Genomic DNA, 27,898 nt, shown 5'->3' with positions numbered 1-27,898 from the left:
TTTAAATGTGGCGATATGCTTAGCTAAGGTGTTTTTTTGGACCCTGCACTGTGCTCATATATGAGCACAAAGCACTTATACGAGCGCTACGTAGGTCAACCAACCTAGTTCTTTAAGGCCGTTACACACCGACACGTTGTGTGGGGGGGGGGAAATGAGGTAAAATCAAAGCGATGATGTAATTGAGGTCCTGATGTTTCTAAACAGGTTTGACATCAATTCATGGACCGGAATCGGGGGGGCAGAGGCCAGAAGTGGCCCGCGGGCCAGGAGTTTGAGACCCGTGCTCTACAGGCTAGGCAATGGCAACCATGGCTGCCATTAGATATTGGAATGAAATCCTTGGACCCACTGTCAGACCCTGTGCTGGTGCATTGGGTCCTGGTTCTCCCTGATGCATGGCAGTGCCTGGCCTTATGTACGAGAGTATGCGGGCGTCTGGGTGTCTTTGAATTCAGCCCTCTGTAGGTTGATCATTTTCATTTCCATCACACGATGTGGCAAATCCAGTCATTCTTAACACATTACCAGTCCAGTACACATCTACATCAGTATACATGTAGATACCAGCTTGACTTTTTTACCACTGGGAGCTGAAGAAGTGTTTTCAAAATGTTCCTGTAATTTTTTTGAGCAGTGTATAATAAGCTCAAGTTATTCATGTCAAAATAAGTACCTTCTTGTCCATTACCTTTTGTCTGCCTAGAGAGTGTTAGTGCGTTACCTTTACAGGTGGTCAGTCCACTGGTGCATACTCTGAGGAGCAACAGCAGAGCGTTTTCTTTTTAAACACAAACTTAATAGCAGAACATAATAAGACAGAAATATGGCATTCAAAGAATCCTGAAATGAAATCTATTGCAAAGTATCCCACAACAACAATACGTTGGTAAATGTTTTGGTTAAAAACCCTCTTTTGGTTCAGAGTCAGCAAAGTTTTAAGAGTTTGCCCTGGTAAAGTTCATTGAGATCATATTTACAACTCACAGCCTAAATAAGTGCCAGGAGACATTTCAAGGTGGCAGCAGAGGGATGAGAATTCTTCTTGAAAAAATTTTGATAGCAATGACCCCTTGATACCTTCACTAAATGGGGAGCTGGTGATGTTCAGAAAAGGAGGTGTGCAGTTTAAGAAAAACACCAAAGAAGGAGTTAAGAGGTAATGATTGAAAGCTTTCATAACTGCGTGGGTTAGAATATTTAACCCTGTGCAACATCTTTCTGACAGATCATCGATCCCTTCGTGGAGGTGGAGATCATTGGTCTCCCAGTGGATTGCTGCAAGGAACAGACCAGAGTAGTGGATGATAACGGTGAGTTATCTGTCTCCATAAATTAATAAAATGACAATCTCAATTTTATTTATGTTGCACATTTCATTTTACTCAAACTCAACGTGCTTAACACAGAAGGCAAAAATATAAAAACCTATGTATGTTTACAATGAAGTGTGGGTTCTCGGGCGCCTTGGGCCCCTGTCCTTGGCTTGTGCTGGGGCAGCTGGCCTGTGGCAGGGTCGGCTGCCCGTTGCCTCTGATTCTCGGGGGCACTTGCCCTCTGACTGAGGGTGCTTCTTTTAGGACCTCCCTCCCTCTTCCAGTTGCCCTCAGGATGTCTTTCCTCAGGTCTTCAGTGCTCCTGGAGGCTGCAGATGGCCCAGGTCTCCTGGGTTTTCTTCTGTCTGCCTCTGGTTTCTGGGGGCATTATTGCAGCTTCTCTCCCTCATTATCAAGTATATTTCATGACAGGTGATGCTTGTTTTGTCACAGATGCAGCAGCTGTGTTTACTTGTGGTCTATCGTCTACTTTTATCTTTTTCCCGTCTCTCTCTGTTTCTGTCCCTTTTTATTTTTCTTTTCTCCTCCCTAAAAAAGGCTAGTGATATATCAGAAGAATACCAGGTGACAGAACAGAATAGAATAGAACAGAATAGAATAGAACAGAATAGAATAGAACAGAATAGAATTAACAGATATCTCAGCCTGTAGCTCGTGGGTACATATGACATCTCAGCTTGCCACCTGTTTCATCTACAGGAGCAGGACACCTGCCAATATTATCCTGCTGCATTCTGAACAAGCTGAAGTCATCCTGCTGATGACTTGGATTTAGTGTGGCCAATAAAGCATTACAATAGCTAGACCTGCCTGATATGAATGCAAACTCACTCTGGATTTCTCAGAAGGTTGGTGGTTTGATCCCTGGCTGCTCTAGTCTACATGCCAAAGTATCCTTGGGCAAGATAATGAGCCCCAAGTTGTTCCCAATGTGTTCATCAATGTCAGATAGAAAGCACTTAGACACAGAATGTGCTTGTATGAATGGGGTGTGAATGGATGAGACATGCTGTATAAGTGCTTTGAGTGCTCATGTAGAGTATAAAAGTGCTACATAAGAACAAGTCCATTTATCCTTTACCTGGGACTCACCAATCATTGCAGTTTCATCCCACAGGTATGACCAAGATTTACAAACAGACTTATCTTTTTATTCAGTATGAGTCAAATTGTGACTGAGCCATAATCTCTGCAGGAAAGAGTTTACAGAGGTCAGTCAGAAAGTGTTTTTCATCTAGATTTCTATAGGACCTGAAGTCTTTTTGCAACCACAGCTACAGCAATCTGCAGCCCTGCAGATAAAATGTGGGTTTTCACATCACATCCCAACATGAATGTTTATAGACTCTGGATGTCCGTATGTTTTCATATTTTAAACTCTGCAGACACCATCATAGTCCCAGTAAATTGGAATGAGAATTTCTTTCCTATCAGCTTGTGATGCCATAAACCACAGTACAAAGCATTTATGCCCAATGCTGAACTATCCAATACAGTTAAGTCATGTCAGGGCTACTCTAGACGAAATAAATAAACTGGGAAGGGGTAATGTCAGGAGAAAAATCTGAATTTGCAAGATGAAAAGTTCTGTCTTAAAGGCTGGATTAGACTCATCCAGTACATCATTGCTCATCGTACCTGCAGTGGATGACCTAATCAAATTAGTTATTGAACTCAGGATTTGCACTCCTCACCCTGTCTCTAAGGGAGAGGCCAGCCACCCTTCGGGGAAAGCTCATTTCTGCTGTTTGTATCCACAATCTCGTTCTTTCAGTCATTACCCAGAGCTCGTGGTGGTGAGGGAGGGAGGGTTCACTTTTATGCTTTGCTCTTTCTTTATCACAACGGACCAGTTGTAGCATCCACATCATTGCAGCCCCAGCCCCAATCCTTTTGTCAATCTCCCACTCTATCCTCCCATCACTTGTGAACAAGAGTCCAACATACTTAACTCCTCCATTTGGGGCAAGCACCTCATCCCTGACCTGGAGTGGGCACTCCACCCTTTTCTGGTTCAGGATCATGGCCTCAGACTTTAGAGGTGCTGATTCTCATACCTGCCGCTTCTCAGCTGCGAACCGCTCCGGTGCGAGCTGGAGGCTCTGCTGAAGCCAGCAGGATCACACCACCCTTAAAAAGCAGAGATGAGATTCTGAGGCAAGAAACCTTCCACCATTTGGCTACACCTAGAAATTCTGTCAATAAAAATTATGAACAGAATCTGTGACAAAGGGCAGCCCAACTCCTACCAGGAATGAGTCTGACTTTTTAATAATAATACATTTTATTTGTAAGTGCCTTTCATGACACCCAAGGGCACCTTACAGGGGGTAAAAGCACAGCAAATCACATAAAAGCACAAACAGAAAACTAAATGACCAAAGGAAACTAAAGTGAGTGTGCAGTTTTGAACAACTAAGTTTTGAGTTGTGATTTGAAGACATGAACAGACTCAATATTGCGAATGTCTGGTGGGAGAGAGTTCCACAGCTGGGGAGCAGAGTGGGAGAAAACTCTGTTCCCCATGGTGCTGAGGCAGGCAGAGGGCACAGTAAGGCAGATGGAAGACAAAGAATGGGGGGTACGGAGGAGGTGATGTGAAGAAGTTCAGCTAGATAAGGGGGGGCGAGGTTGTGGATGGCTTTGAATGCATACAGGAGGATTTTGAAATAAATTCTGAATTTAACTGGAAGCCAGTGGAGTTGTTGTAGGACTGGGGTGATGTGGGGAAATGAGGGGGGTTTGGGTAATAATGTGAGCGGCTTGAATGATTTGAAGCTTCTGGAGGGATTTGTGAGGAAGGCCAAATAGAAGAAATAGAAATATAGAGTTACAGTAATTTATACGGGAGGTAACAAGACTATGAACAAGGACGGCGGTGGTATGTGGGGAGAGGGAGGAGTGGAGGCAATTTATGTTTCGTTGGTGGAAATATTGCAGACCAGGTAATATTATTGATATGGGAGTGAAAGGATAGAGTGCTGTAAAGGATGACACCCAGACTCTTAACCCAAGTGGAGGGGAAAACTGAGGAGCTGCTGATTGTGAGGGAGAAATTGCCAACTTGGATAGGTAAATTTTGTTCCGATGTTTGTTTGTCGCTGTTTAATTTAGGAAAGCTTGAGCTGAACCAGGATATTATTTCAGATAAGCAGGTGGTGAAGGAGGAGGGTGGGAGGGAAGAATTAGGTTTGGTGGATAAGTACTGTAGAGCTGGGTGTCATCCGCGAAACAATGGGAGTGGATGCTGAATTTGCGCAAGACATTGCCATGGGAAAGGAAGTAAGTGATGAAAAGGAGGGCCCCAGGACAGAGCCTTGAGGCACACCTGAAGTTACAGGAGAGGGGTGGGATTTAAGAGACAAGCTGGATGAACTGAGTGTGGCCTGTGAGATAAGTTTGCAGCCAGTCAAGAGGAGTGTGGGTGATGCCAATAGAAAATAATATATTGAGGAGGATGTTGTGGGAGATGGGGTCAAAAGCCGCACTCAGATCAAGGAGGATGAGGAGGGAGAACAGTCCGAAATCGGCTGCCATGAGAAGATCATCGGTGATTTTTGAGAAGAGCAGTTTGAGTGCAGTGAAAACAGGGTCTTGGTGTTGCCTTCATTGGAGGAAGTAAGGCCAGAGTAGCAGGACGATTTGGTTTGGGTAATTCAGTCCTTATAATGCAGTATGTGAGATTTTGTACATGTCTTTGTGGATGGTGAGACCATTTTTTTTAATGGAGATGCTCTAATTGATGCCCTTTGTTTTTCACTGACTGGAGTTCAGAGGTAACCAGGGTACAGGATGAGTGAAGGAAACAGACCGTGTTTTCACTGGGGCGAGAGAATTGAGAATGTCAATTAAACAAGTGTTATATTGAGCAGCCAGTACATCTGGGGTGGAGAAATCTTCAGGAATCAGAGCACTAACAATAAGTAAATGTCCCTGATGTTCCTGAATGAGATCAGCCGTGGTGCTTTATGCTGCTTTTCCATTAGTACCTTCTCAGTGCGGGTTGACTCGGCACGACTCGCCACGGTCTTGTTTTGTTTCCATTACAATTAAGTACCACGTTAATGTGGGTGGAGTCAATATAGCAGGGGTATCCGGCATTCGGCCATGCCCCCTACTGCGATTTGATGTCAAAAATATGACAATTTGGCCCTTTAAGTTACTTTTTTGACATTTTGCTAACTCCTCTTAGTTGGAGGGGAAAGCGAAATGTCAAAAAGGGCCAAATTGTCATATTTTGACATCAAATCGTGGACCAGAAGTAGGGGGCGTGGCCGGATGCGGCCCGCGGACCGCGAGTTTGAGACCCCTGCAATATAGCAACGCGGGCAGTGGTCTCTAGACGTAATTTGTATGCGACTCAAAACACAACACAGCAATTGATGAGATAGAGGCAAGCTAAGTAGGTACTAGTGGAACGTGGCATTAGATAGGGAGAGACGGAGTGAAACACTAAATGAGAGCAAGAAATAACCTGTAAAATGAAGTTGTTCTGCAGAGCAGTTGGAAGGGGTGAGGCCAGAACAACAAATTAGGTCCAAAGTGTGACCTTTGGTGTGAGTAGGGAAGCTGGTAAACTGATAAACTGGTAAACTATTATCTGCTTGTTTGCCTAAATTCACGTCTCTTATTTGCTTCACACTTATTTTCTCCTATTTCTCCTGCTCTCCCTCTGCACTCACCTCACACATCTCTGACATCTCTCTATATAAATAGAATTGAATTTAATTGAATCTCTGCTGTTTGACCCATTCTGTAACCTGTTTTTGGGATGGTCCTGTAGGGTTCAATCCAATGTGGGAGGAGACCCTGGTGTTCACGGTCCACATGCCTGAGCTGGCCCTGATTCGTTTCCTCGTGTGGGATCATGACCCCATTGGCCAGGACTTCATCGGCCAGCGTACCATTGCCTTTAACAGCATGATGCCAGGTAAGACACGGTGCTGCTTTTGGATGGAGCTGAAACCCGTGTCATGTTTTTATGGTGACCTCTAAAGGCTTTACTGCTGCATTATGCTTATTGTGTTCTGGTGATTTTCTATACTTAACCAAGGAACTTGAAAAGGTTAGGGGGAAGTTTTATTAAAAGTCTGACATGTAGCTCATGTCGTTCTCTTTCTCTAGTTTAATTTATATGGTAAATTATACTAGAGAAAGTTTCATCAATTTAAAATTCCATCTGAAGTTCTTTAATTAGCATGTTGTATCTCAATTGTTTAATCCATGCTAGTGATACTGTTCATATCATCATGAATTTGCCCAGACTGCTGAGTCATATAGTTTAAGATAAGAGAGACCGGTGCCTTCTCAAAAGTTGGAAAAAATATATATTTTGACTTTATTTGGTCAGAAATTTACTAAGAGTAAAATCCTATAACTGCACTCAGACTCTTGACCTAATCTGAAGACAGCTGCAGTAAAAACCAAAAAAGCACTTCACAGTAATAATGTGAATTTTAATTTAATATTTGACCTGTGTGAGGTGTAGAAAATTGCAAAGTATCGTTAGGTCTTCCCTGATATTGTTCCAGAATAGTTATTTATGATGAATAATTGATAAAGTCAAAGGCAGTAGCCTAAGCAGAGAAACCCAGACTTCTCTCTTCCTAGCCACCTCCTCTAGCTTATTTAGGGAAATACCGATGGGTTCCCAGGCCAGCCAAGAGATATAATCTCTCCCATGTGTCCTGGGTCTACCCCAAGGCCTCCTCTCAGAAGGACATGCCCAGAACACTAGGAGTCTGACTAGGAGTCCTCCGAGTCAGATGAACCACCTCAGCTGGCTCTTTTTGATGTAGAGGAGTAGCAGCTCTATTCTGAGCCCCTCTCCAATGAGTGCACTCAGGAGGTTTGGGCCCATGTCTCCTCTTCAGGCTGCACCCTGCTGGGCCCTGGGGTAAGGTCTGGCCACCAGGTGCTCTCCCTCAAGCATCCTGTCCGGGCTTGGCTCCAGGGTAGGGCCCAAGTAACCCTATCTCAAGCAGGGTCAAGGTTTCCTTGATTTTCCTCTCATAGGGGTCATCGGAACAAAATTCAGGTCTCATTAACCTTTTGTTAAACCTGGATTACAATATGGTTAATCCTATTAATATCCTTTTACAGACCAGTCTGTGTTTGTGCCTCTGGCATCTGGAGTACATGAACTATATTTTTTCTGCCCTTTTTATACACCAGTTTTATTGGTGAAATGTGAAAAAAAATGTTTACAGGGGTGCAGTATGTTTGTACTGTGATCAGGAGGCTGTTTTACTTGTTACTGTAACCATGGCTTTAAAAAAATGCACTCGCTCCCACCCCCAAACTAGTTTTTGAGCCCTAGTTAACTGACTTTGTCATCCAATGCACATCTCTGAATATAAGCAATTTAAGCATTGGATGTGGCTCATATTGGCTGATTGCCTAATATTGAAATTACTTTGGTTAAGTAAAAGAAAGAAAAAGATCTCATTCAGAAATGTATTATTGTAAAAATACCAGTTTATAGTTTTAGGGGGAGTTTCTGTATGGAGACAGGACCAAGTTGGAAAACATTACTGAGGGATCCCATAGCTTTAACACGGCCTATTACATTATCTAGAACAGACCTGGGCATTGTAATGCCTGCGGGCCACATCCAGCCCATTGGTTTTCCCTGACTGGCCTCAGTGAGGTCAATGGGAAATAAGTATCATCATGCAGTTTGTCCCATTTCAGCCACCAAACGCTCTTTGATAAACTCCCAATCAGAGAATGTCTTACTCTTATTTTTGTTTTGTTTTTCGATTTTGTGGGAAATCACAATACATCATTTGTTGCTTTTATTATGGAGGTGACTTTTTTTTATGTACGTACCTGTAGGCAAGCAAATGCAGCTTTGCTGTAAATGTGTTGGAACCAACTAAGAGATGCAAGTTTACTAGCCCAGAAAGATGACCGTACAGTTTTTAACAAGATGTGGACTTCTAAGTATTTATTCATGAAGTCAGAGGTAAAGCAGTGTGCTTAGTTTGTGGAGAGCAGATTGCTGTGTTTAAGGATTACAATTTGAATTGCCATTATGAGACTAAACACACAGATAAATACAATAACTTGACTGATGCAGCATGGGACCAGACATCTGACCCTTTGCTAGCAAAGCTTCAAAACCAACTTTTTAATCAAGCTTAACTCATCCATATCCAGTGAAACATAAAGCTGACAGTTTTGACATTTTCTCAGTGGCTCTGAATGAGAGCTGTGAAGTCTGCGACACAGCTCAGTTACTCATCTTTGTTCACTGGGTAATGAAAGTTTGAGATTATGGAGGCTCTGACAGCAATGTGCTCAGTGAAAGGGATTACAAAAGGGTTGTTCACGGAGGTAAATGGATGCTTGGACAGGCTTGGGCTGAAATGGGACAGACCTGGCAGGTGTTACAGCAGATAGCTGTCCAGATCTAAGAGGGGAAAATGTCATACTTTTGAAGCAGATGTAAGATAAAGTGCCTATAATGTACAAGTATGGTAAATGGTAAATAGACTGGTTCTTATATCTTTTCTACTCGAGTGCTCAGAGCACTGTAGAAAGTCCTCATTCACCTGTTCTCACGCACATGCATAAAAGCAGTTTTTTCTACATCTAAGTGCTTTCTGTTAAGTATTTCCCCATTGCTTTGTAATAACCTTATTCATGTTTAATTTAAATGAAGAAACTTCAGTATATTAAAGTTAAATATATTCTAACTGTCGCTAAATATATTTTAACTGTGGCTCCACCTTTCAGTCTTAAAGACTCTGGTCGTACATACAGTTCAGTATTCTGTAAACCTTCAGTGAGTTACGTTGCATCATGCAGTAAATATTTGTATGTTCCATATCACTTTATGCTTTGTCTGTTGCCTTTTTCTGTTGTGAAGATAGCTCAGACTTGTTTGAGTAGGTAGCAGTAGGCAGCACTTAGCTAATAGCTATATCATTTTTGGTGGCCACGCAGACAGTGATAAGTGGTTCAACTTCTACGTGCCACTGTTCACTGTTCAGGTCTGCTTGTTGGGATTTTAAATATTTTAACACCAAATAAAAATTAATGAAATTCTCAACCCATACATACCATTTTCAATAAGTATTCCAAAATCTTAATGTTCATAAATCCACTTAGAGAATTATTGCCACATTTGGTTGGTACGTACCCAGCTGACTGTTTACCTCAAGTCACCCACACTGCTCCATTTCAGCAAATAATAGAATAGAAATTTTCCCCGTCATGCAGAGTTATGATTGGAGCTAAAATAAATCGTCTTTATTCCCAAGCAATCTGTAAGTGACCTGAACACGATAAATGGAAGAGAATATTCCTCCTGCTCTCTGACGGGGACGGTCGCATTCTATCTCTGTCCTGCTTGCTGCTTGCTGTAAGAGCGTCTCTCACACACTGACTGAATAAGATTAAGAAGCAACATGGATCTGGCAAACTGGGCCCTAAACACCACTGATTGAATTTTCTCCACTATGAGATCGGGGAAAGAGGAGCCTGCCTGTCCGAGTGGAACAGACCCTGTCGGCTATGTCATCGATTCTTGGAGCTCGTGGAGACCTGTGTGCTCTCAGCTCTGGAGGTTGAGGACATGGAAGACGTATACATATTCGGCTATTTGGTAGCAGGATCACTTCTGTCTGGACTTGGAGGATACCTGATATACCAGGAAATTAAGAAAATCTGGGCAGCAGTTCGACATCTGCCGAGGCTGCAGACCCAGGTGGATGGGCTGTGCAGAGCCGTACAGACTCAGACTCGAAGCCTGTTGGACCTGAGCCGTAAAGCAGACACGTAGTCCATCTGAGAACGTGCTCGCAGGCGAGAGGGGTTAGATCTGGAGATAAGGTTCGGTTCCTGCATGATGAGGACGATAACTAATGAATTTGGAATATTGGATTACTGAATGGTTCCCCAGTGAGACTGAAGGCTGTTGGAAAAAACTAGCAGCCTGTTCCAAAACAACATCTGCATTATCAGGAATTCGGCTCCCTAGTCGGCCTTGAGCCTGGTAATCATATCTCTCCAGGACAATGTGTGATGGTGGCTCTTCCCCTCAGCACTCTCTGTGATTTGTGTGAGCTGGATCTGGTGTACCACGGCCGCTGATGAACTTCCACCACTATCAGCGAACTGTTTTGGCTAGGAGCTGGAATCTGGCTTCACAATGCCCCCACCCTCTCGTCTCCGTCTGCATTCCCTCCCTAGCCCACCATATTGCTATCCTGGCTGGCTTTAAATGTACAAATATGCTTTGCTAAGGTGGTTAAACATACCCCATGATGTATGTATGTTTGCTTTTTCTGGGGACTGATTTGGACCCTTGAACTTCCTGTGGCCCTGAAACACAACAGTCCCAGTTTCTCTTGCGGCCCATTGGCAAATTTAATTGCCTAGAATCTTTTTGTTGCGTAGGATTTGTTCTGTACGTGAGTGTGTTATAATCGATTTCCCAAATAATTTGGGTTCCATTTTCATAGTAAAATGATCAGATGGATCGAGCTCTTTAAGCTGAATCTGTGGCTAGAAGTAAACACAGTTCCAGAACAAAACATCACATTGATTGATTACAGTTTACAGTTTAGGTTGAATCATCAGGTATTTATCTGTAGCCAATTCTAACGTGCGCTGTTGTGTTTGAGTCCCTGACGAGGCACCTGTCTGTTTGTATGTAGCTATCGCCATGTGTACTTGGAAGGTATGGAGGAGGCTTCCATCTTTGTTCATGTGGCTGTGAATGACATCACCGGTAAGGTAGGTAGTACTAAAGGAGCCGGCTGAACGTCTATGAAATGTGGTCACCTTTGCTCTGAAACTGAAATGTTAAAATATTTATGCATTGACAGCTTTTCAAGATGTTTCCCACACTTTGGGAAACACTGTTGTAAGGTACTACAATAATACAGAGAAAACCCAACAGTCCAAACGACCCCCTATGAGCAGCACTTGGTGACAGTAGGAAGGAAAAACTCCCTTTAAACAGGAAGAAAACCCTCCATCAGAACCAGGCTCAGGGAGGGAGGCAGGACAAAAGGCACACTGTGGAAGAGAGACAGAGATTAATAATAACTAGTGAGTAAAAGGTGAATGAAAGAAACAGTGCATCATGGGAACCCCCCAGCAGCCTATAGCAGCATAACTAAGGGAGGGTTCAGGGTCACCTGATCCAGCCCTAACTATAGTGGCTTGCAAAAGTATTCATACCCCTTGAACTTTTCCATATTTTGTCACATTACAACCACAAACATAAATATATTTTACTGGAATTTAATGTGAAAGACCAACAAAGTGGTATACAATTATGAAGTGTGGTGTGCAAAATTATTCAGCCCCCCTGAGTCAATACTTTGTGGAACCACCTTTTGCTGCAATTACAGCTGCAAGTCTTCTAGGGTATGTCTCCACCAGCTTTGTAATATGACAAAATATGGAAAAGTTCAAGGGGTATGAATACTTTTGCAAGCCACTGTATAAGCTTGATCATAAAGAAAAGTTTTAAGCCTCATCTTAAAAATAGAGAGGGTGTCTGTCTCCTGAATCCAAGCTGGGAGCTGGTTCCACAGAAGAGGCGCCTGAAAGCTGAAGGCTCTGCCTCCCATTCTACTCTTAAGTATCCTAGGAACCACAAGTAAGCCAGCAGTCTGAGAGAGAAGTGCTCTGTTGGAGTGATATGGTACTATGAGGTCTTTGAGATAAGATGGGGCCTGATTATTCAAGACCTTGTAGGTGAGGAGAGGATTTTAAATTCTATTCTTGATTTAAACAGGGAGCCAGTGAAGAGAAGCCAATATGGGAGAAATCTGCTCTCTCTTTCTAGTCCCTGTCAGTACTCTAGCTGCAGCATTTTGGATCAGCTGAAGGCTTTTCAGGGAGCTTTTAGGACAGCCTGATAATAATGAATTACAATAGTCCAGCCTAGAAGTAATAAATGCATGAATTAGCTTTTCAGCATCACTCTGAGAAAGGATGTTTCTAATTTTAGAAATATTGCGCAAATGCAAAAAAGCCGTCCTACATATTTGTTTAATATGTGCATTGAAGGACATATCCTGGTCAAAAATGACTTTCTAGATTTCTCACAGTGTTACTGGAGGCCAAAGTAATGCCATCCAGAGTAAGTATCTGGTTTGACACCATGTTTCTAAGATTTGTGGGGCCGAGAACAAGAACTTCAGTTTGATCTAAATTTAGAAGCAGGAAATTAGAGGTCATCCAGGCCTTAATGTCTTTAATTGTTTTTAGCCAATTGGTGTGTGTCAGACCAATAATGGTTTGACACACTAAAGTAAATAACCACTTTGTTGTCCACGTTGTCTTTGCTTTGAATTTGCCTTTCTTAGCTTCCTGTTGTGAATTCTCTCCTAACCCCCACCCCACCTGTTTCTCTCTCTTGCATCATTCTCCTCTCTGATTTTCACTCTCTCCCTGTCTGTCTGTGATTGCAGTGGACCTCTCTTTTACCAAATGCTCCATATCGATACAGAAAATTTTTAGGAGCCCTGAAGCTGCCACCCAAAACTCAGGTGTAGTGAGATGCAGTCAGCATCTTGCATGAGCCACACGCCCCACCCTCTTCAGTGCACACACCCCAAAACTACAAGACCAACTCATGCCTCACATGAGTTATGAAGACTTTAACCTACTTGCATTTTCATTGACATGCCCTAAGTATATCCAGTATCATAAACCTACATGGGTAGAGCTAGAAAGAGCAGAGAAGAGAGAGCTGCCACTCTGCAGTGACGTTGGTCTGTTTTTTGTTGTTGTTTTTTCAGAGTTTGGTTTCTCTCAACTCCAGAGTTTTTTCAGGGAGCTATGCTGCAGGGGTATACAGTTCCAGTGTCTCTGAGGACAGTTTTTTCTTTTTACCCTATTTGCTCACTACAGTTCTCCCTTCCTCTTTCGTTACTAGTTGACTTAATTTTGTTAGCTTGTTTATTAAATATTGTGAAACTTCATTTGAGCAACAGGGCAGTGGCTTCATGAGAGTGAAATTTTTAGAACATACATTTAAATCTGCGTTTAAGGAATTCACTGATGAGGTTGTTGCATGCATGGAGCTGTTATAGGAGTTAAAATGGGAATTGGCAGGTGTGGGAACTGCGTACTGTAGTGGAGAAAAAATGGCTCAAATTCAGTTTTGAATTTGAGAATCTGTGGTCTCCTGCTTTGAGCTTTACTGCATGGTTGTCATAAAGCTAGTATAAAGGTGGAATTTGTGATACTAAAGAGCATCATAAGCTTAAATTATACTTAGTCTAACAGTGAAAATGGACAGTACATCCTGCACTGCACCACTCCAACATAGTCTGCTAATGTAAAATTTAGCCCAGTGCTGCTAAGAAAGGATGGCACGCTGGTGCACTGGTTTGCACTGTCACTTCACTGCAAGAAGGGTTCAAATCCAGCCTGGGACCTTTCTGTGTGGAGTTTGCATGTTCTCCCTGTCTCTGTGTGGGTTCTCTCCAGTACTCCAGTTTCCACCTATAGTCCAAAGACATGCATGGGGTTAGGTGGGTGGACAGACTGCTAAAAATTATCATTTGATTTGATTTCAAAGACATTTAAAATATGAAACGAGATAACCTTGGAAAGACATCATGAAGAACTACAACATTTGACTTTTTTCCCCTGGAAAATACATCAACTCTACCTTAAGTTAGCAGACGGGCTGTAAGCCGAACTGCACAGAAACTGTTTCTGAGTTTGTAATATTTATGCAGCCGTTTGAAATGTAGCTTTCAAATTACCTGCCACTTAAAAAAGTTACCTAGTTTTATGTTTGCTGAAGTATCACAACAAATTTGCATGAACATATTACAGGAATGATGTAAAGTGGTATGCAAAAGTTTGGGCACCCCTGATAATGTTCATGATCTTCCTTTATAAATGATTGATTGTTCTGATCAGCAGTTTCAGTGAAATCTATCATATAGCAGATGAACACAGTGATATTTGAGAAGTGAAATGAAGTTTATAGGATTTACAGAAAGTGTGCAATAATTATTTAAATAAAATTAGGCAGGTGTATAAGTTTGGGCACCCCGACAGAAAAATGACATCAATATTTAGTAGATCCTCCTCCTGCAGAAATAACAGCCTCTAAACTCTTCCTCTAGCTTCCAGTGAGAGTCTGGATTCTGGTTGAAGGTATTTTGGACCATTCTTCTTTCCAAAACATCTCCAGTTCAGTCAGGTTTGATGGTTTCCGAGCATGGAGCTTTAAATCCCACCACAGATTTTCAGTAATATTCAGGTCTGAGGACTGAGATGGTTGTTCCAGAACGTTGTACTTGTTCCTCTGCATGAATGATTCAGTAGAATTGGAGCAGTGTTTAGGGTCGTTGTCTTGTTGAAGTATCCAGCCCCGGCACAACTTCAATTTGTCACTGATTCTTGAACATTGTTCTCAAGGATCTGCTGATATTGACTGGAATCCATGCGACCCTCAACTTTAACAAGATTCCCAGTACCTGCACTGGCCACACAGCCCCACAGCATGATGGGACCACCACCAAATGTTACTGTGGGTACCAAGTGTTTGTCTTGGAGTGCTGTGTTCTTTTTCCTCCATGCATACCGCCCCTTGTTATGTCCAGATAACTCATCTTTAGTTTCATCAGTCCACAGCACCTTATTCCAAAATGAAGCTGGCTTGTCTAAATGTGCTTTAGCAGACCTCAGTGACTCTGTTTGTGGAGCGTACGCAGAAAAGGCTTCTTCTGCATTACTCTCCCATACAGCCTCTCCTTGTGCAAAGTGCACTGAATAGTTGAACAATGCACAGTGACACCATCTGCAGCAAGATGATGTTGTAGGTCTTTGGAGCTGCTCTGTGGGTTGACTGTGACTGTTCTCACCATCCTTCTCCTCTGCCTATCTGAGATTTTTCTTGCCCTGCCACTTCGGACCTGAACTAGAACTGTGCCTGTGGTCTTCCATTTCCTCACTATGTTCCTCACAGTGGAAACTGACAGCTGAAATCTCTGAGAGCTTTTTGGATCCTTCCCCTAAACCAGGATGTTGAACAATCTTTGTCTTCAGCTCGTCTGAGAGTTGTTTGAGGCTCCCATGTTGCCGCTCTTCAGAGAAGATGCAAAGAGAAGAAACACTTGCAATTGGCCACCTTAACCCTTTCTCATAATTGGATTCACCTGTGTATGTAGGTCAAGGGTCAGTGAGCTTACAAAACAAATTTTGTGTTCCAATAATTAGTGCTAAAGTTATTCAAATCAATAAAATGACAAGGGTGTCCAAACTTATACACCTGCCTAATTTTGTTTAAATAATTATTGCACACTTTCTGTAAATCCTATAAACTTCATTTCACTTCTCAACTATCACTGTGTTCATCTGCTATATGATATATTTAACTGAAATTGCTGATTGGAACAACCAATGATTTATGAAGGAAAATTATCAGGGGGGCCCAAACTTTGCATACCACTGTACAGGAGATGTAGTGTGTGGGGGTGGGACCATTTGGTGACATTACTCTCTGCAGCATGGCAACAGTCAACAAATCATATGCCATACTCACTATGCCATACTGTCACATTTGACAAAAAAGTTCACCTTCGATATAATTATGTATTAAATTTCCCTTCATATTAAAGTACTACCCTGCCTCCAGTTTTTGACCTAGGCGCTGAACTTCTTTCAGTTTGCTGTAGGTGCTTTTTCCAGAAACTTCAATTTAACAAGAATTAATTTCCATGAACTCTTTCTAAAGTAGGCAAAGTCCCAGAAAGATTATGTGAGTTGGTTCGCTGAGACTGAAAGTTTCTCTAAATGTTGCCATCTATAAGGATGGGCAATAAAGCTTGGACTTGGTCTGTGTTCCTTTGGTTATACATGCAAACGTGCTGCTCTAGTAATTTTACCAGTCAGTAATGTTCAGCCGTTAAACCCTCTAGTCCAGAAACAATTTCACAAAATATGATCTCCTGGCAGCGACTGTTTGTGGATTTACAGCGGTCTCTCTAGAAGTTCATCTAGACCCTGGTTTCTCTGGTGGAAACACAGGTCGGGAAACTGATTTCCTGCTCCCAAGGGAATTTTACTGGGTTGCAAATGTATCTTATTCCTTTGCACTGTAGACCTCCATGCTGTTTTGCATTTGAGTTGACTGGTACAATGTCATCTAAAAGAGTGAGTTTTACAAACACTGCTGTCAGGGTTTCAGTGTTACCTTACCATTTTTGTCCCAATCATTGTAGCTTCTAGCCTTCCATGTAAGTGCCTAAAGGTACAGGAAACATCCATGCAATGTTGAGGTTTTGCTCAACTTTGCAAGCTACCTTCAAGCATGTGTTCATCTAACTAATATTTTACCACTGGGACTTCATTTAGGTGCTGAAAATGTCTAACATTTTGAATCCAAGTGGATTTCAAAGCTAATCAGCATGGATTACAGCAGAATGATCACATTAGTGTTGTCTGAGTGATCATTCACACAGACATTTCTTTAGGAAATGTGGATATTGATGAAATTTCTCATTTTAAGCATGCTAACTGTACTAAACCTGCCTATGTACTGTACTGCAATAAATTCATTGTGGACCAGTGCCATCTGTAATATGGCAAACCTTTTTTTTTTCTTGAAATATCTCCAACCTATTTATTAATTGTGTTTGGCATTAATGTTTTGTTGTGTTTTTTCAGGCCAGAGCAGCCAGCGGCATAAAAGGGCTGTTTCACAGAAACCCAAAGCAGGCTTCCCTGGACAGCCATGCTGCTGTACAGCATGGCCGTAAGCACCCGTTTGGGGCCCATCTGCTGCGCCGCACTGCCAGTGCACCTACCAAAGGTCAGCCCAAAATCAAGAAAGGCTTCCCAGACATCACCATTGACACCAAAGACTACAGCTCAGAAGGCGCTAGTGAAGAACAAGAGTCTTGTGACAGGGAAAAGGCCTCTGTTGCCACCTCTCATGAGTTCACACCAGCACAACACCACAATGGAGATTCACTGGCATCCCACCAACCCAAGGGCCCCTGGGACCATCCTGACACCAATTTTCAACCTGAGGACGGTAAAGGTAAGAGCTCATTCTACGCTCAGCGACGACCCATGAGTGAACCTCTCAAGCGGGCCATTCGGTTCCACTTTCATGACCCACTGGACATGAAGCCAGGTGTGTTTGCCCGTGTTGCTGTTAACAGCTCCGGCAGGGTGGGGATGTCCTCCAACTGCATGACATGTGTGATTGGCTCAAAGGAGAGTCCAGAGGCTGAAAGAAAGTGTGAGAGTGAGCAAAGGCAGGAATGCAAGTCCAAGGTGGCAGATGGGGAGAGACCAAAGAAAAGTAACTCCTCCTCCTCCTCATCTAACAGACAAGTCCAGTCAGAGCCTGTTGCTAAGCCCCAGTCCATAGCTGCCCAGCCAGACTTACAGCAGGTTACTCCCAAACCCAAGGCCTGCAAGGAGGCCCAAATTCAGTACTCGCCCCAGGCTCTCCTCCAGACCATCCCTTTCCCCAGGTCCAAGCTCAGACAAACACTTGGTACCCAGCATATCCAGCATCAACCTGGCACATCACACAGGTATATCCGTTCTTGCAGCATTCCCCGTAGACATTCCCCCAATGCTGTTACACCAGCACCAAGCCTCACACCAGACTGCAGGACCGATCTCAGTTGGCAGCAGACAACACCTCCCAACTATGGTGCTGTTTTTGGCTCAGCAGTCACCAAATTCACAAACAGTAACACGAATGCAGGTCTCTTGCTCAGTGACAGTAGCAGCTGCCACAGCTTTGCCAGTCTGAGCAGTTTGGAGTCTCTTCCTACGCTGCCCCCTCGTTCTATCCTCGACAGCCGCAAGAGGGCTGTGGGCACCCTGCAGCGAGAGATGAACGCCCTGTTTGCCCAGAAAATGGAAGAGTTGCGCCATAAATCACCCATGTTCTTTGCCGGTAAGATGTATCTGAGGCAGATGTAGAACCCACCATTAGATACTGTTATAGCTATATTGGTGGCATGTGCTGTCAGCTTTCCCCCTGCTATAAGTTAGATCTTTGTTGTTCCACATGTCCCTGATAAAGTGAAGTCAAATTCAACTCCAATAATTGTTTCTTTCCATCATTCCCAATTTAGAGTTCAGCTTTGGGTTGTGTAACTTTCTTCAAAACCTTATTATTTAAATTGTTTCAAAATTTGCTCGTGTCCTTAAATTCCTCTTACATTGCCCACATGCTTGACAGATGAGAAGAGTGGTAAGTTTTTACCCTAGAAACAATAGTAGTAATTCAATTTTAACCAAATTATTTTGATGTTTCTGGTCAGAAACAACATAAATACAGAAAATTTTAGACTCACCTTTAAGCAGTTTTCTTAGCCTAGAAAATGTTGTTCAAGGGAGTCTAGTGCTTCAGGGGTGAATCCTCATGTTTCAAATATAGAAATACTCAGAGTTTAACATCAGACCAAATATCCATTACAAAATTTTATGTATATATATTTTGGATACCAGAGCAATATTGGATTTTGTCTAAAATTTCATGAAACCCTTTCCTTGGCGCCATTGCACTTAACTATCTATCAGTGGACATTCAGCCTGAGACCTGGTACATATTGGTACATATTTGATGAGAACTGGCTGAGGGCTGTGAGTCACGAGGTACTGCTGTCTGCACTGCGTCCAGGCAGTCCCCCTTTTGTCCACACATTCATTTCTTTCAGAGTTGAGTTCCTGATAAACACCAGCTGTTCCACCTAAACCAGCTCCCCTTGAACCCGTCACAGTTCATCACTGTTTGATGAACCGTACGGGGAAAGCAAGTATGCGTAGCGAGCTCAATTACAAGTTTTCTGGCCGTGTTATAAGCTGATGTTGAAGCTCACATCTGTTAAGTCACATGATGCCGACAGAAGAATCTTGTATTGTTAGAGGTTTATCACAAGGCTGTCCTTCTAGCAGCTTTACCGTTTGTCTTTCTTTTCACTGTAACAAACTGAGATTTGCTCCGATATGGAGACCAACTTGCAATAAGCTGCTTTTTTAAGATTTTTTTTTTCTGTGCAGGAAGCTGTTTGCTTGTCTTTTCCCAATTTGGCTAAATTACTTTTTCCCTCTCTGTCCCTTTTTGCATGCTCTCTAACTGTTCCTAGTGCAGAATTGAGGGGATGACCAGAGCCAGGTAAACTTTGCTAAATGCATGCAGCCTTTTAAATTCATCCTTCACTCATCAGTCTGTCTGTCTCATCAGCTTGTATCTCTTATCACCATAGCTGGGGTTTGGAATCCATATTCCTCTTAATTTTTTCCAGTTCTCAAAAGTGCGATACCTCACAGTGCACCATATCAGCTTCATTGTTGAGCAGGGGTGTGGCGGGAGACTCAGTGTGGACAATTGTGGATACTTTCACTATCATGAGGCTGTAAAGTGCAGTACAAAAAAAATCTTGAAAAACGGAAGTTGGACTGTAGAGGAATTAACATTTAGCATGCATAAGTGGCCGAGTTAGTTGCACAACCTTTTACATTGTAAGGGTATTTTATACTAAACCTTTCATCAGAAAGTGCAGTTGGGAGTAATGATGAGAAGCAGTTAAAACCTCAGGTCCAAGAACTGAGTTTAATTTTCCATGTTTTGCCAAAAGTGACTCAAGTTAGCCTAGCTTCACCAGACAGTGCATTATAAATAAATCTTGACCTTGTAAGGTAAGTGTTCCTTATATGCAGTTTTATTTATATAGCGTCAAGTCACAACAGTTGTCTCATGGCACTTTATATTGTAAAGTAAAACTGTGCAATCATAGGGAATCCAGTGTACAGTCAGATCTGTCTTTTTTATTCTTGAAGGAATTGTTACTTAACCTGAGAAATGAGATTGTTTCCAACTCTCTCAGCTGGACTGAGACTTGGGTACGAACTTTCAATGAAAATGTTCACTAGTGGCACTTTCACTCCAACAGTCCACTTACCACTAACATTAACAACAAGCAAGCAGCTCACACCACAATACAGACACAAATAAAGTAGGAACTTTAGATGTAGGGACAGGTGGCTGTAGCTCAGGAGGTAGAGCAGATCATCTACTAATCGAAAGGTTGGTGGTTCAATCCTTGGCTGCTCCAGTCTGCATGCCAAAGTATCCTTAGGCAAGATACTAAACCCCAAGTTGCTCTCTGATGCACTCATTGGAGTGTGAATGTTTGCATCTTATGCAGAAGGTGCAATCTGAATAAGAGAATTAAATTAAACTAGAATTTTATATTTTTAACCTAGATATTTATATATATTTTATCTTGTGTGAGGTGATGTGTAAATTACTTATTTTATTCCCATTTATATATTTCTGCGATGTGTGAATTTCTTATTAGATATTTTATTACTTACGTCAGCTGCAGGTACAAATTACATTTCAATACTGTGAATTGTACTGAATGTAACTGCATGTGACGATACACTTTATCTTATCTTGATAGGAGACTTAAAGAATGTAGCTAAGCAGCATTGGGTGATAGTCTGCAGGAAGAAGCAGAATCGAGTGCAGACAGGGGCAAGGATTAAATTAGATTAGATTAAACTTTATTAATCCCTTTAAGAAGATTCTGTCAGGGACATTAAAGTTCCAGTAGCACCTTACAGATAAAAAGGGACACAAACACAGCAGAAGTCACAAACATGGCAGAAAGGTAGATATAAAATGTGTAGCACATAACCTTGTTATTGCACATTTTCCAGTATTTCTTTATTATATTGTGTTGTGTTAGGCCCAGGCTGCCCCCACACACCACACCCCCACCCCTTCCTGCTAGCTCCACCCCACCCCCCCCAAAAAGGAGCTGTACAGGTCAAAGGAGTTTTTCAGTATGTTAGTCCTACACTCGGGAAGAAGCAGTCCGTCAACAGGCTCCTCTGGTTGCTGATGACAGTGCGCACAGGGTGACTGGCATCATCCATAATGTCCATAATGTATCCATAATGTAGTTTGCCCATAGTCCTCTTCTATGCCACCGTCACCAGAGAGTCCAGTTTCATGCCGACCCACCTGATCAGTTTGTCCAGCCTGGATGTGTCTTTCTTGGCTGTGCTGCCCCTGGAGGTGCTTGAAGAAGGAAGAATGTTGCACAGAGTTCAGGAAGGAGTTGAAGTCGGGTGGTAAAGAAGAGTTACCAGATGACTGGGAAAGTATAGTTGTAGTGCTGAGGAAAACTGTTAAGATGTTTGGTGTATCCCCTGGAAAGAGAAAAGAAGAGAAGGAGACTTGGTGGTGGAATGAGAAAGTGCAGGAAAGTATTCAAAGTGTGATAGTCAGGGAGATGAAGAAAGTCAGGAGGAAGGGAGTCGAGTTGGAGTCTCCTTGGATTATAATCCAGGCAAAAGGAGCCCCAACTATGTACTGAGTGCTGTACATGCTCATACTTTTCATGCTCATACTTTTCATGCTCATACTTTTCATGTTCATACTTTTCAGGTGGCCAACATTTCTTAAAATACTTTTTTTGTATTGGTCTGAAGTAATATTCTAATTTTCTGAGATACTGAATTTGGGTTTTCATTAGTTGTCAGTTATAATCATCAAAATTAAAAGAAACAAACATTTGAAATGTATCAGTCTGTGTGTAATGAATGAATATAATATACAAGTTTGACTTTTTGAATGGAATTACTGAAATAAATCAACTTTTTCATGATATTCTAATTTTAATGACCAGCACCTGTAGACTAACCTTTACTTTCTACAGGAATAACCAAAACTGAGTTAGCCTGCTAGCTGTAACTATCCAAGTAAAGTTTGTTGTCACTATACTCAGGTATAAAGTTTGTATGTTGCTCTCTCAGTTGTTTAACATACATGACATATAGATGGGTACATCTGGTAAAATGTCAGTCATTGTATTAGATGTACCCATTAATAAGTGATGAAATTGGCCTGATCCTGAGAAGGGTGAATAAAAATGTGTTTGAACAGGAGGCAGGCCACACTCTGCCAAAGCAAATAAAACATGAACTCTTAAAGGCAGGTCTCATAATAGAAACCTAAATTTAAATGCCAAACTAGGATGAAGGGACAGGTTGCATCAGGAAAGGCATCTGGATCAAAATCTCTGCCAAATCAAACATGGAGATAATTCACTGTGTCGACCCTCTTGGGAAATAAGGAAAGTTTATCTTTCTCGCATCTGTGTGTAGATTATAATCCCCTGTATTACACGCCTGTTCCCAACTTAATGTAGACATGTCCATAAACCAGTAGTCACCATTTATACCTCTTTATTGAATCTTTATTTTATGGTGAATTAAATTAGCATTTCACTGCCTGTTTGACAACCAAGATAAATTTTCACCTTCTAGTTTTTAGAACAAAAAATAAATAAATGAAGCCACCATTTAGTTTCACATTAGCAGCACATGTTCTGGTTTCACTAAGTATAGATATCAACGTTAACAAGTCAGTATTCAAGCTGATACCAATCCAATAAATCAGATCAGCAGAACCTTAGTTTTCAATTGATCAGCTTTTTATCCCCACTAGGTCAAGTGCCAATTAATAATATTGATAAACCTGACACATTTCTTTCTCTTTTTTTCCACAGACTGTTCTACAGTGCACAGACCAAATGCCCCTCTTCCATATCTTGCACTAAGCTCAGAAAACGCAGAGAGCATCCATTCTGTCCGCCCTGCCTCCACTCCAGAAGACTGTCTGTCTTCACATCACTCCACATTTACACTGCTGCGTTCTTCATCCGCATCAGTAAATGCAGACTACCTGCTGTCCGTTCCTTCAAATAAGATGGTACACAGTCCAATCAAAGTTAGCAGGGATGCTAAGAAATCTACATTTTCCCTGCTGAGAAATCTGTACTGTCAGAGTACAGTAAAGACCCAAAAACCAACAAAAGCACTCATTTTTATATGAGGCACAAACCAATGGCTGAAAAGAGAAGTGGTTCAACAGAGTTAAAATCTGATAAAAAAGCAGAGCTGCCTCTTGTTTCAGCAGCGTCTGCTGGAACCCCTGCAGTCCTTCCAGTTCACACAGCCCAGACCAGGAGTGCTCTTTTTAGCTATGAGCCATCACACACACCAGTAAGAAGAACAGAAAGTCAGGGCCATGTTCGAGGGGGTGTAACCTCAGCTAGTTCAGCCCAGTCAAAAGTACCAGAGGTCTGTAGAGATGTTACTGTGAATGACCATCTTTGGTGGAAGCTGGACCCAGGCAACCACCGTGACAGCATGTCTTCCTCCTCTAGCATCTCTTCAAGTGACAGTGTCATTGACCTCTCACTGCCTAACCTGGCCAGAAGAAGCCTCACCAGTCTGTCTACAGCCACCAGTACCTGCAACCTCTCCTGGGTCAACTGTCACGACTCTGCATTAGTCTGCTATGATGCTCTGGAAGTCAGCAAGAAGAAGTCTAACTCCAGTCTTCAGGAAAACGAGTGCCCCAGAGATGAGCTTAATCCCCTCCTGCTGCAGCCAGCCCAGGGAGCATTGGTAAATTCAACCAGCAGACTCACTCAAAGGAGGCACACCCGGAGCCAGCTCTATACAGAGGGACTCAAGCAGTCTTCAAACAAAAGGGCTCCAACAGCTACAGCTTCCATGTCCAAAAGCCTTGGGGATCTAACCTCTGATGACATCAGTACTGCAGCATCAGCTGCAGTTTCACTGTTAGCCCAACCCAAGGCCAGCTGTACAAGGGTCGTCCACAGAAGTCAGCTAGTGACTTGACAGAACAGCTACGGAAGCTGACTGATGTGAAGCCCCCGACTGTTAGTGATTCTGCTCATCAAAATAGGCCTAGACAGTTACTAGAAGAGCCAGTGGATGAGACCCTGGTGCACAGGACCTCCTCCAGGAGCCAAAGCAGAGTGTGGTACATTGCAAACTGGGCCAAGAAGGCCCAGGAAAGGGTGAAGGTTCAAAGCCTGGTCCAGGGTAGAAAAGCAAGCTTTAGCCTTACTGGTAGCATTGGCAATGGAAGTAGTGTTAGCCCCATCGAGGAGCGGGGGATCCCTGAAGGCGCGTGTTGTGTTGCAGCAGCCTGGACCTGCTGAGTCCGCATGCCCCCGTTGGATCACCCTCCCTTATACAGTCCCAGTCCTTTCATGACCCTGAAAACAGTCAAGTCTTTTTCTTGCTCAAACTCTAAGAACTGGCAAACTTGGAAGTGAGCATGAGACACACAGCCAGAAATTAGTTTGGAATAACTTTCCTCCAACAGAAAACTTCCTTTTACATATCTTGCAGAATACTGGAAAGGAAAACGGTTCCACTAATTAGTAATCCGTGAACAACCTAATGTAATTTATCTGACATCTAAAGGTTGTAAAAGATCATTTTCTTAACCCTGTGCAATCAGAAACCATTCTCGTGAAGCATCAATCTATCAGTTTTCTTCCGCTTATCCAATTCAGGATCGCCGGGGGGGGGGTCTGCAACCTGTCCCAGCTGCCACAGGGCAAGAGGCAGGGAAGTAGTTCTTTGAAAAGCAACAAGAACTGACATCTGTTTGCACAAAATGTTAGATATTTGCCAGAATGTATTTAGTGACAAATACCAGGATTTCTTTTATGTTGACTGTCATCTGCTGTCGTGTTTGAGTATTTTCGGAGCATTACAGTAGCAATAGAGCTGACCTAGAGGACAGGATTTTAAATATTGTTTTTCTTTACTTGAACAGGAATGATAAACTTTGACTGTGTTCAGTTACATACTTTAAGTTTAGGCATTATTAAAATCCACTAGCAATATTTTTAAATTGATGGCATGGTATCATTGTTGAAGATAATGTACAGTTTGATGCTAAAAGCTGAGGCTTGTCTTATGTCTTTGCTGAAAAAATGGAAAGGAGTAATTCCTACAATGCAGGATTAACAGTCTTTTCTTTGTGTAGTGGTTACATTGTAATTTGACTGAGCTGCCAATATTATGCTTTCTGATCTGTGGCATGTCACAGCATTTAGCTGCTGTGTTTTAAAGAGTGCTGTACTACTCCGTACCAAGTTTTAGCTCTTTTATGTTGACTGCATGTCTTTTATGCATTGTAATGTTTATCCTAATGCTGTACTGTATTTTACAAAGAATTTTTATATGAAAACTTATTAATACTCCAAACTCTTTTTTATTATCTAATGGTGGTCACAATGGCATCATGTCTGAAACATGGTGTTCTCAGTAGTCTGTGATGCTAAAACAAGATGGAAATGATCCATGTTGTAGCTCGTTTATTCATCGGCCTGCTGTATTGTTTGCCCTGCCATGCCAGTTGTTTGTCCAAAATGTTAGGCACAATATGTAATTTAGACAGTGTGCAATAATGAGCTGAATAAATCTTAAATTAATATTACTAAATGTTTCACAGCACATTTATTTAAGTTGTACTTAATCTTGTCTCTAGTTTTGAGAAAAAGTCATTAGCTGGTTATATTGAGCCTTATACAAGCTGACATGTAAAAGCCCTTGGCCTTGGTTTTGGCAGCGTGTGCTGGCTGCTCTAATTATGGACTCTGCTTGGGTCTGTGTTTACCAGCCGTCGCCCCTCTCAACCTCTCTGAGAAAAAAACCCAAACCCTGGACCCCCTGCAGGAAGGCACAATGTTCCTGAACAAAGACTCGAGGCTTTAAAAGAGAAGACAAACTTGTTAAAAGAGAGAAAAACTTCTTTTCAAAATCTTTTACCACCCAAGATCAGATTTTTTTGTTTTATTTTATTTTAAAGAAACAGTACCGTTTACTCTTTTGGAAATTGTTTTAAAGACATGTATTGCAGGTTATCTTATATCTAAAATGTACAGATACACTCATAAAGTGTGTGTTTTGACTAAATTGAAACAATTTCTGGATATGTATGTTTGTGCCTGTTCGCAGCAGACAGATTGTGGGTAGCGTACTGTGTTGTTATAAGTCAGATGTGACAAGCAGGGGTAGGTCCGACTGTGAAAGGACGTCTCCATCAGGTTAATAACCAGTTTCTAAAAGAACTTTTTGTTTCACTGTATTTTATGTTCATCATTGGCATGATTTAGGTTTCAGGCTTGGTTTTATAGTTATAATTACATTTAAGGTTAGTATTCGTGTTTGGCACTTAATTGTGACGGTTAAATTTGGATTTATGAGACTTGTTTAATACATTAATATCAGTGACTGTTCAATTAATTTCTTTTTTTTTTTTTCCCAGTTTTGTTTTTCTAGTCCCAGCTCACAACATTAACATTAAGATTCATCTCCTGGTGCTTTCTGGGGAGGGAGGTGAAGACCCTGTAACACTGGAGCTAAAACCCTGTGGTCAGACAATCCCCTGTAAACAAGCACTTGGCAGAGATGGAAAATAACAGGAAGAGACATCTGGCAGAACCAGGTTCAAGGAGAGGCAGCAGTCTGCCCTGATGGGTTGGACATTGAGCATCATATGAGGCACAAAGTCCTCACAAACAGCCAAACAAACCTGAGTGTGTGCAAACACACAGTGGGGCCGGCAGTGGTCACTCTAGGGGAAACATCCATAACATAAAATTGATTGACCTCCTGAGACTCGAGCTCCTGTTTGCCATGCATTTTCAGTTTCTCCTAGATATTTGTGATTAGATAGACCTGAAATGTGACTAAGCCTCCTCTTTGAACAAGACGGTGTATTTTGTTACATGGTTGTTACATACTTTTGTGAGAAAAAAAGATGTCCTCAGATGTGCACACTGGCATGATTTTATAGCATAACACAACAAAAACAATGTGGCTTAACAAAGTATAAAATACTCGAGCACAATGAAGGTGCAGCAAAGCCAAACTGTAAGGTCCCCATATGTGGACGCAGGGTCTCCGGAGGTTAAATATGGAATCTGCTTGTCCAAATGACCCTAAACTCTGCTCTGCACAGTAAAACATCCACAGAAGGTGAAATGGATCAAGAGTTGTCCAAAAAGGTAAAGAACAGACAGTCATACAGACATTTCTCGGTTTGTTAGTAAGCTGGAATAAAATCCAGTCATTCAATGAACGACTCACAGGAGTTCCTAACAAAATGTAAATGCCTGAAATCTAATAACAGTAACTATATTTACCTTTGTAATGTGTTTGTATCAGGTGCTGACATTCTGATCCATTTGTAATGAATAAAAGAACAGTTCAGTCTTTGGTTTTACATTCTAATATTATACTTGGATCTCAGAGGGGTAAGGTTTGACTCGAGCGCTAAGAATCCTTGCGTCCTTTCTGTGTCTGCTTTCTGAAGCTGACAGCCACCTCTGGCGAGCTGTCAGACGCCACTAAGCCTCTTCTTCAACTCTCTAAGACTGTGAAGCATGACATGGTCATTTTAGCGCTGCAGACTCTGCTTCAGCCAGCACACAAATACAAAAGACAGCTTCATTAGGATTCCATGAAATCTGCCGAAAACCTCTTCAAGCTGTATTTATCTAGACAATTTGGCAAGTTTTGGCCTCTCAACTGAGACCTCCAGGCCCTGTCCAGCACTTCAAGCCTGAGAAAATGTTTTTGTCTCACAGAGTGAATGCAGCAGTCTCTCCTTTCAAGATCAAATCACTGCCTGTTTTTTTTTTTTAAACAAATAATTAATTTAATTAATGTAATTTGGTTTGCTGTAGGAATCTTTCTGA

The 27,898-nt window shown here is 42.1% G+C and overlaps 1 protein-coding gene across 1 annotated transcript in view; it reads left to right on the top strand.

The window, feature by feature from the left end:
* LOC115775370 (1-phosphatidylinositol 4,5-bisphosphate phosphodiesterase eta-2-like) overlaps positions 1–25,604 on the top strand; it is a gene marked incomplete at its 5' end in the record, with an annotated part of 36,367 nt that extends 10,763 nt beyond the window's left edge. Inside the window, 8 exon segments of the mRNA XM_030722903.1 lie at positions 1,229–1,313; positions 6,121–6,277; positions 11,003–11,081; positions 16,992–17,367; positions 22,874–23,122; positions 23,125–23,922; positions 23,925–24,314; positions 24,317–25,604. Coding sequence (XP_030578763.1) covers positions 1,229–1,313; positions 6,121–6,277; positions 11,003–11,081; positions 16,992–17,367; positions 22,874–23,122; positions 23,125–23,922; positions 23,925–24,314; positions 24,317–24,435 — 2,253 coding nt within the window.
* Between the last annotated feature and the right edge of the window lie 2,294 nt (positions 25,605–27,898).

Source organism: Archocentrus centrarchus, unplaced genomic scaffold (genome assembly GCF_007364275.1).
Source record: "Archocentrus centrarchus isolate MPI-CPG fArcCen1 unplaced genomic scaffold, fArcCen1 scaffold_110_ctg1, whole genome shotgun sequence".
NCBI classification, from domain to species: domain Eukaryota; kingdom Metazoa; phylum Chordata; class Actinopteri; order Cichliformes; family Cichlidae; genus Archocentrus; species Archocentrus centrarchus.
The sequence above is the reverse complement of the archived record's forward strand: the minus strand, read 5'-3'. Positions and strand labels throughout refer to the sequence as shown.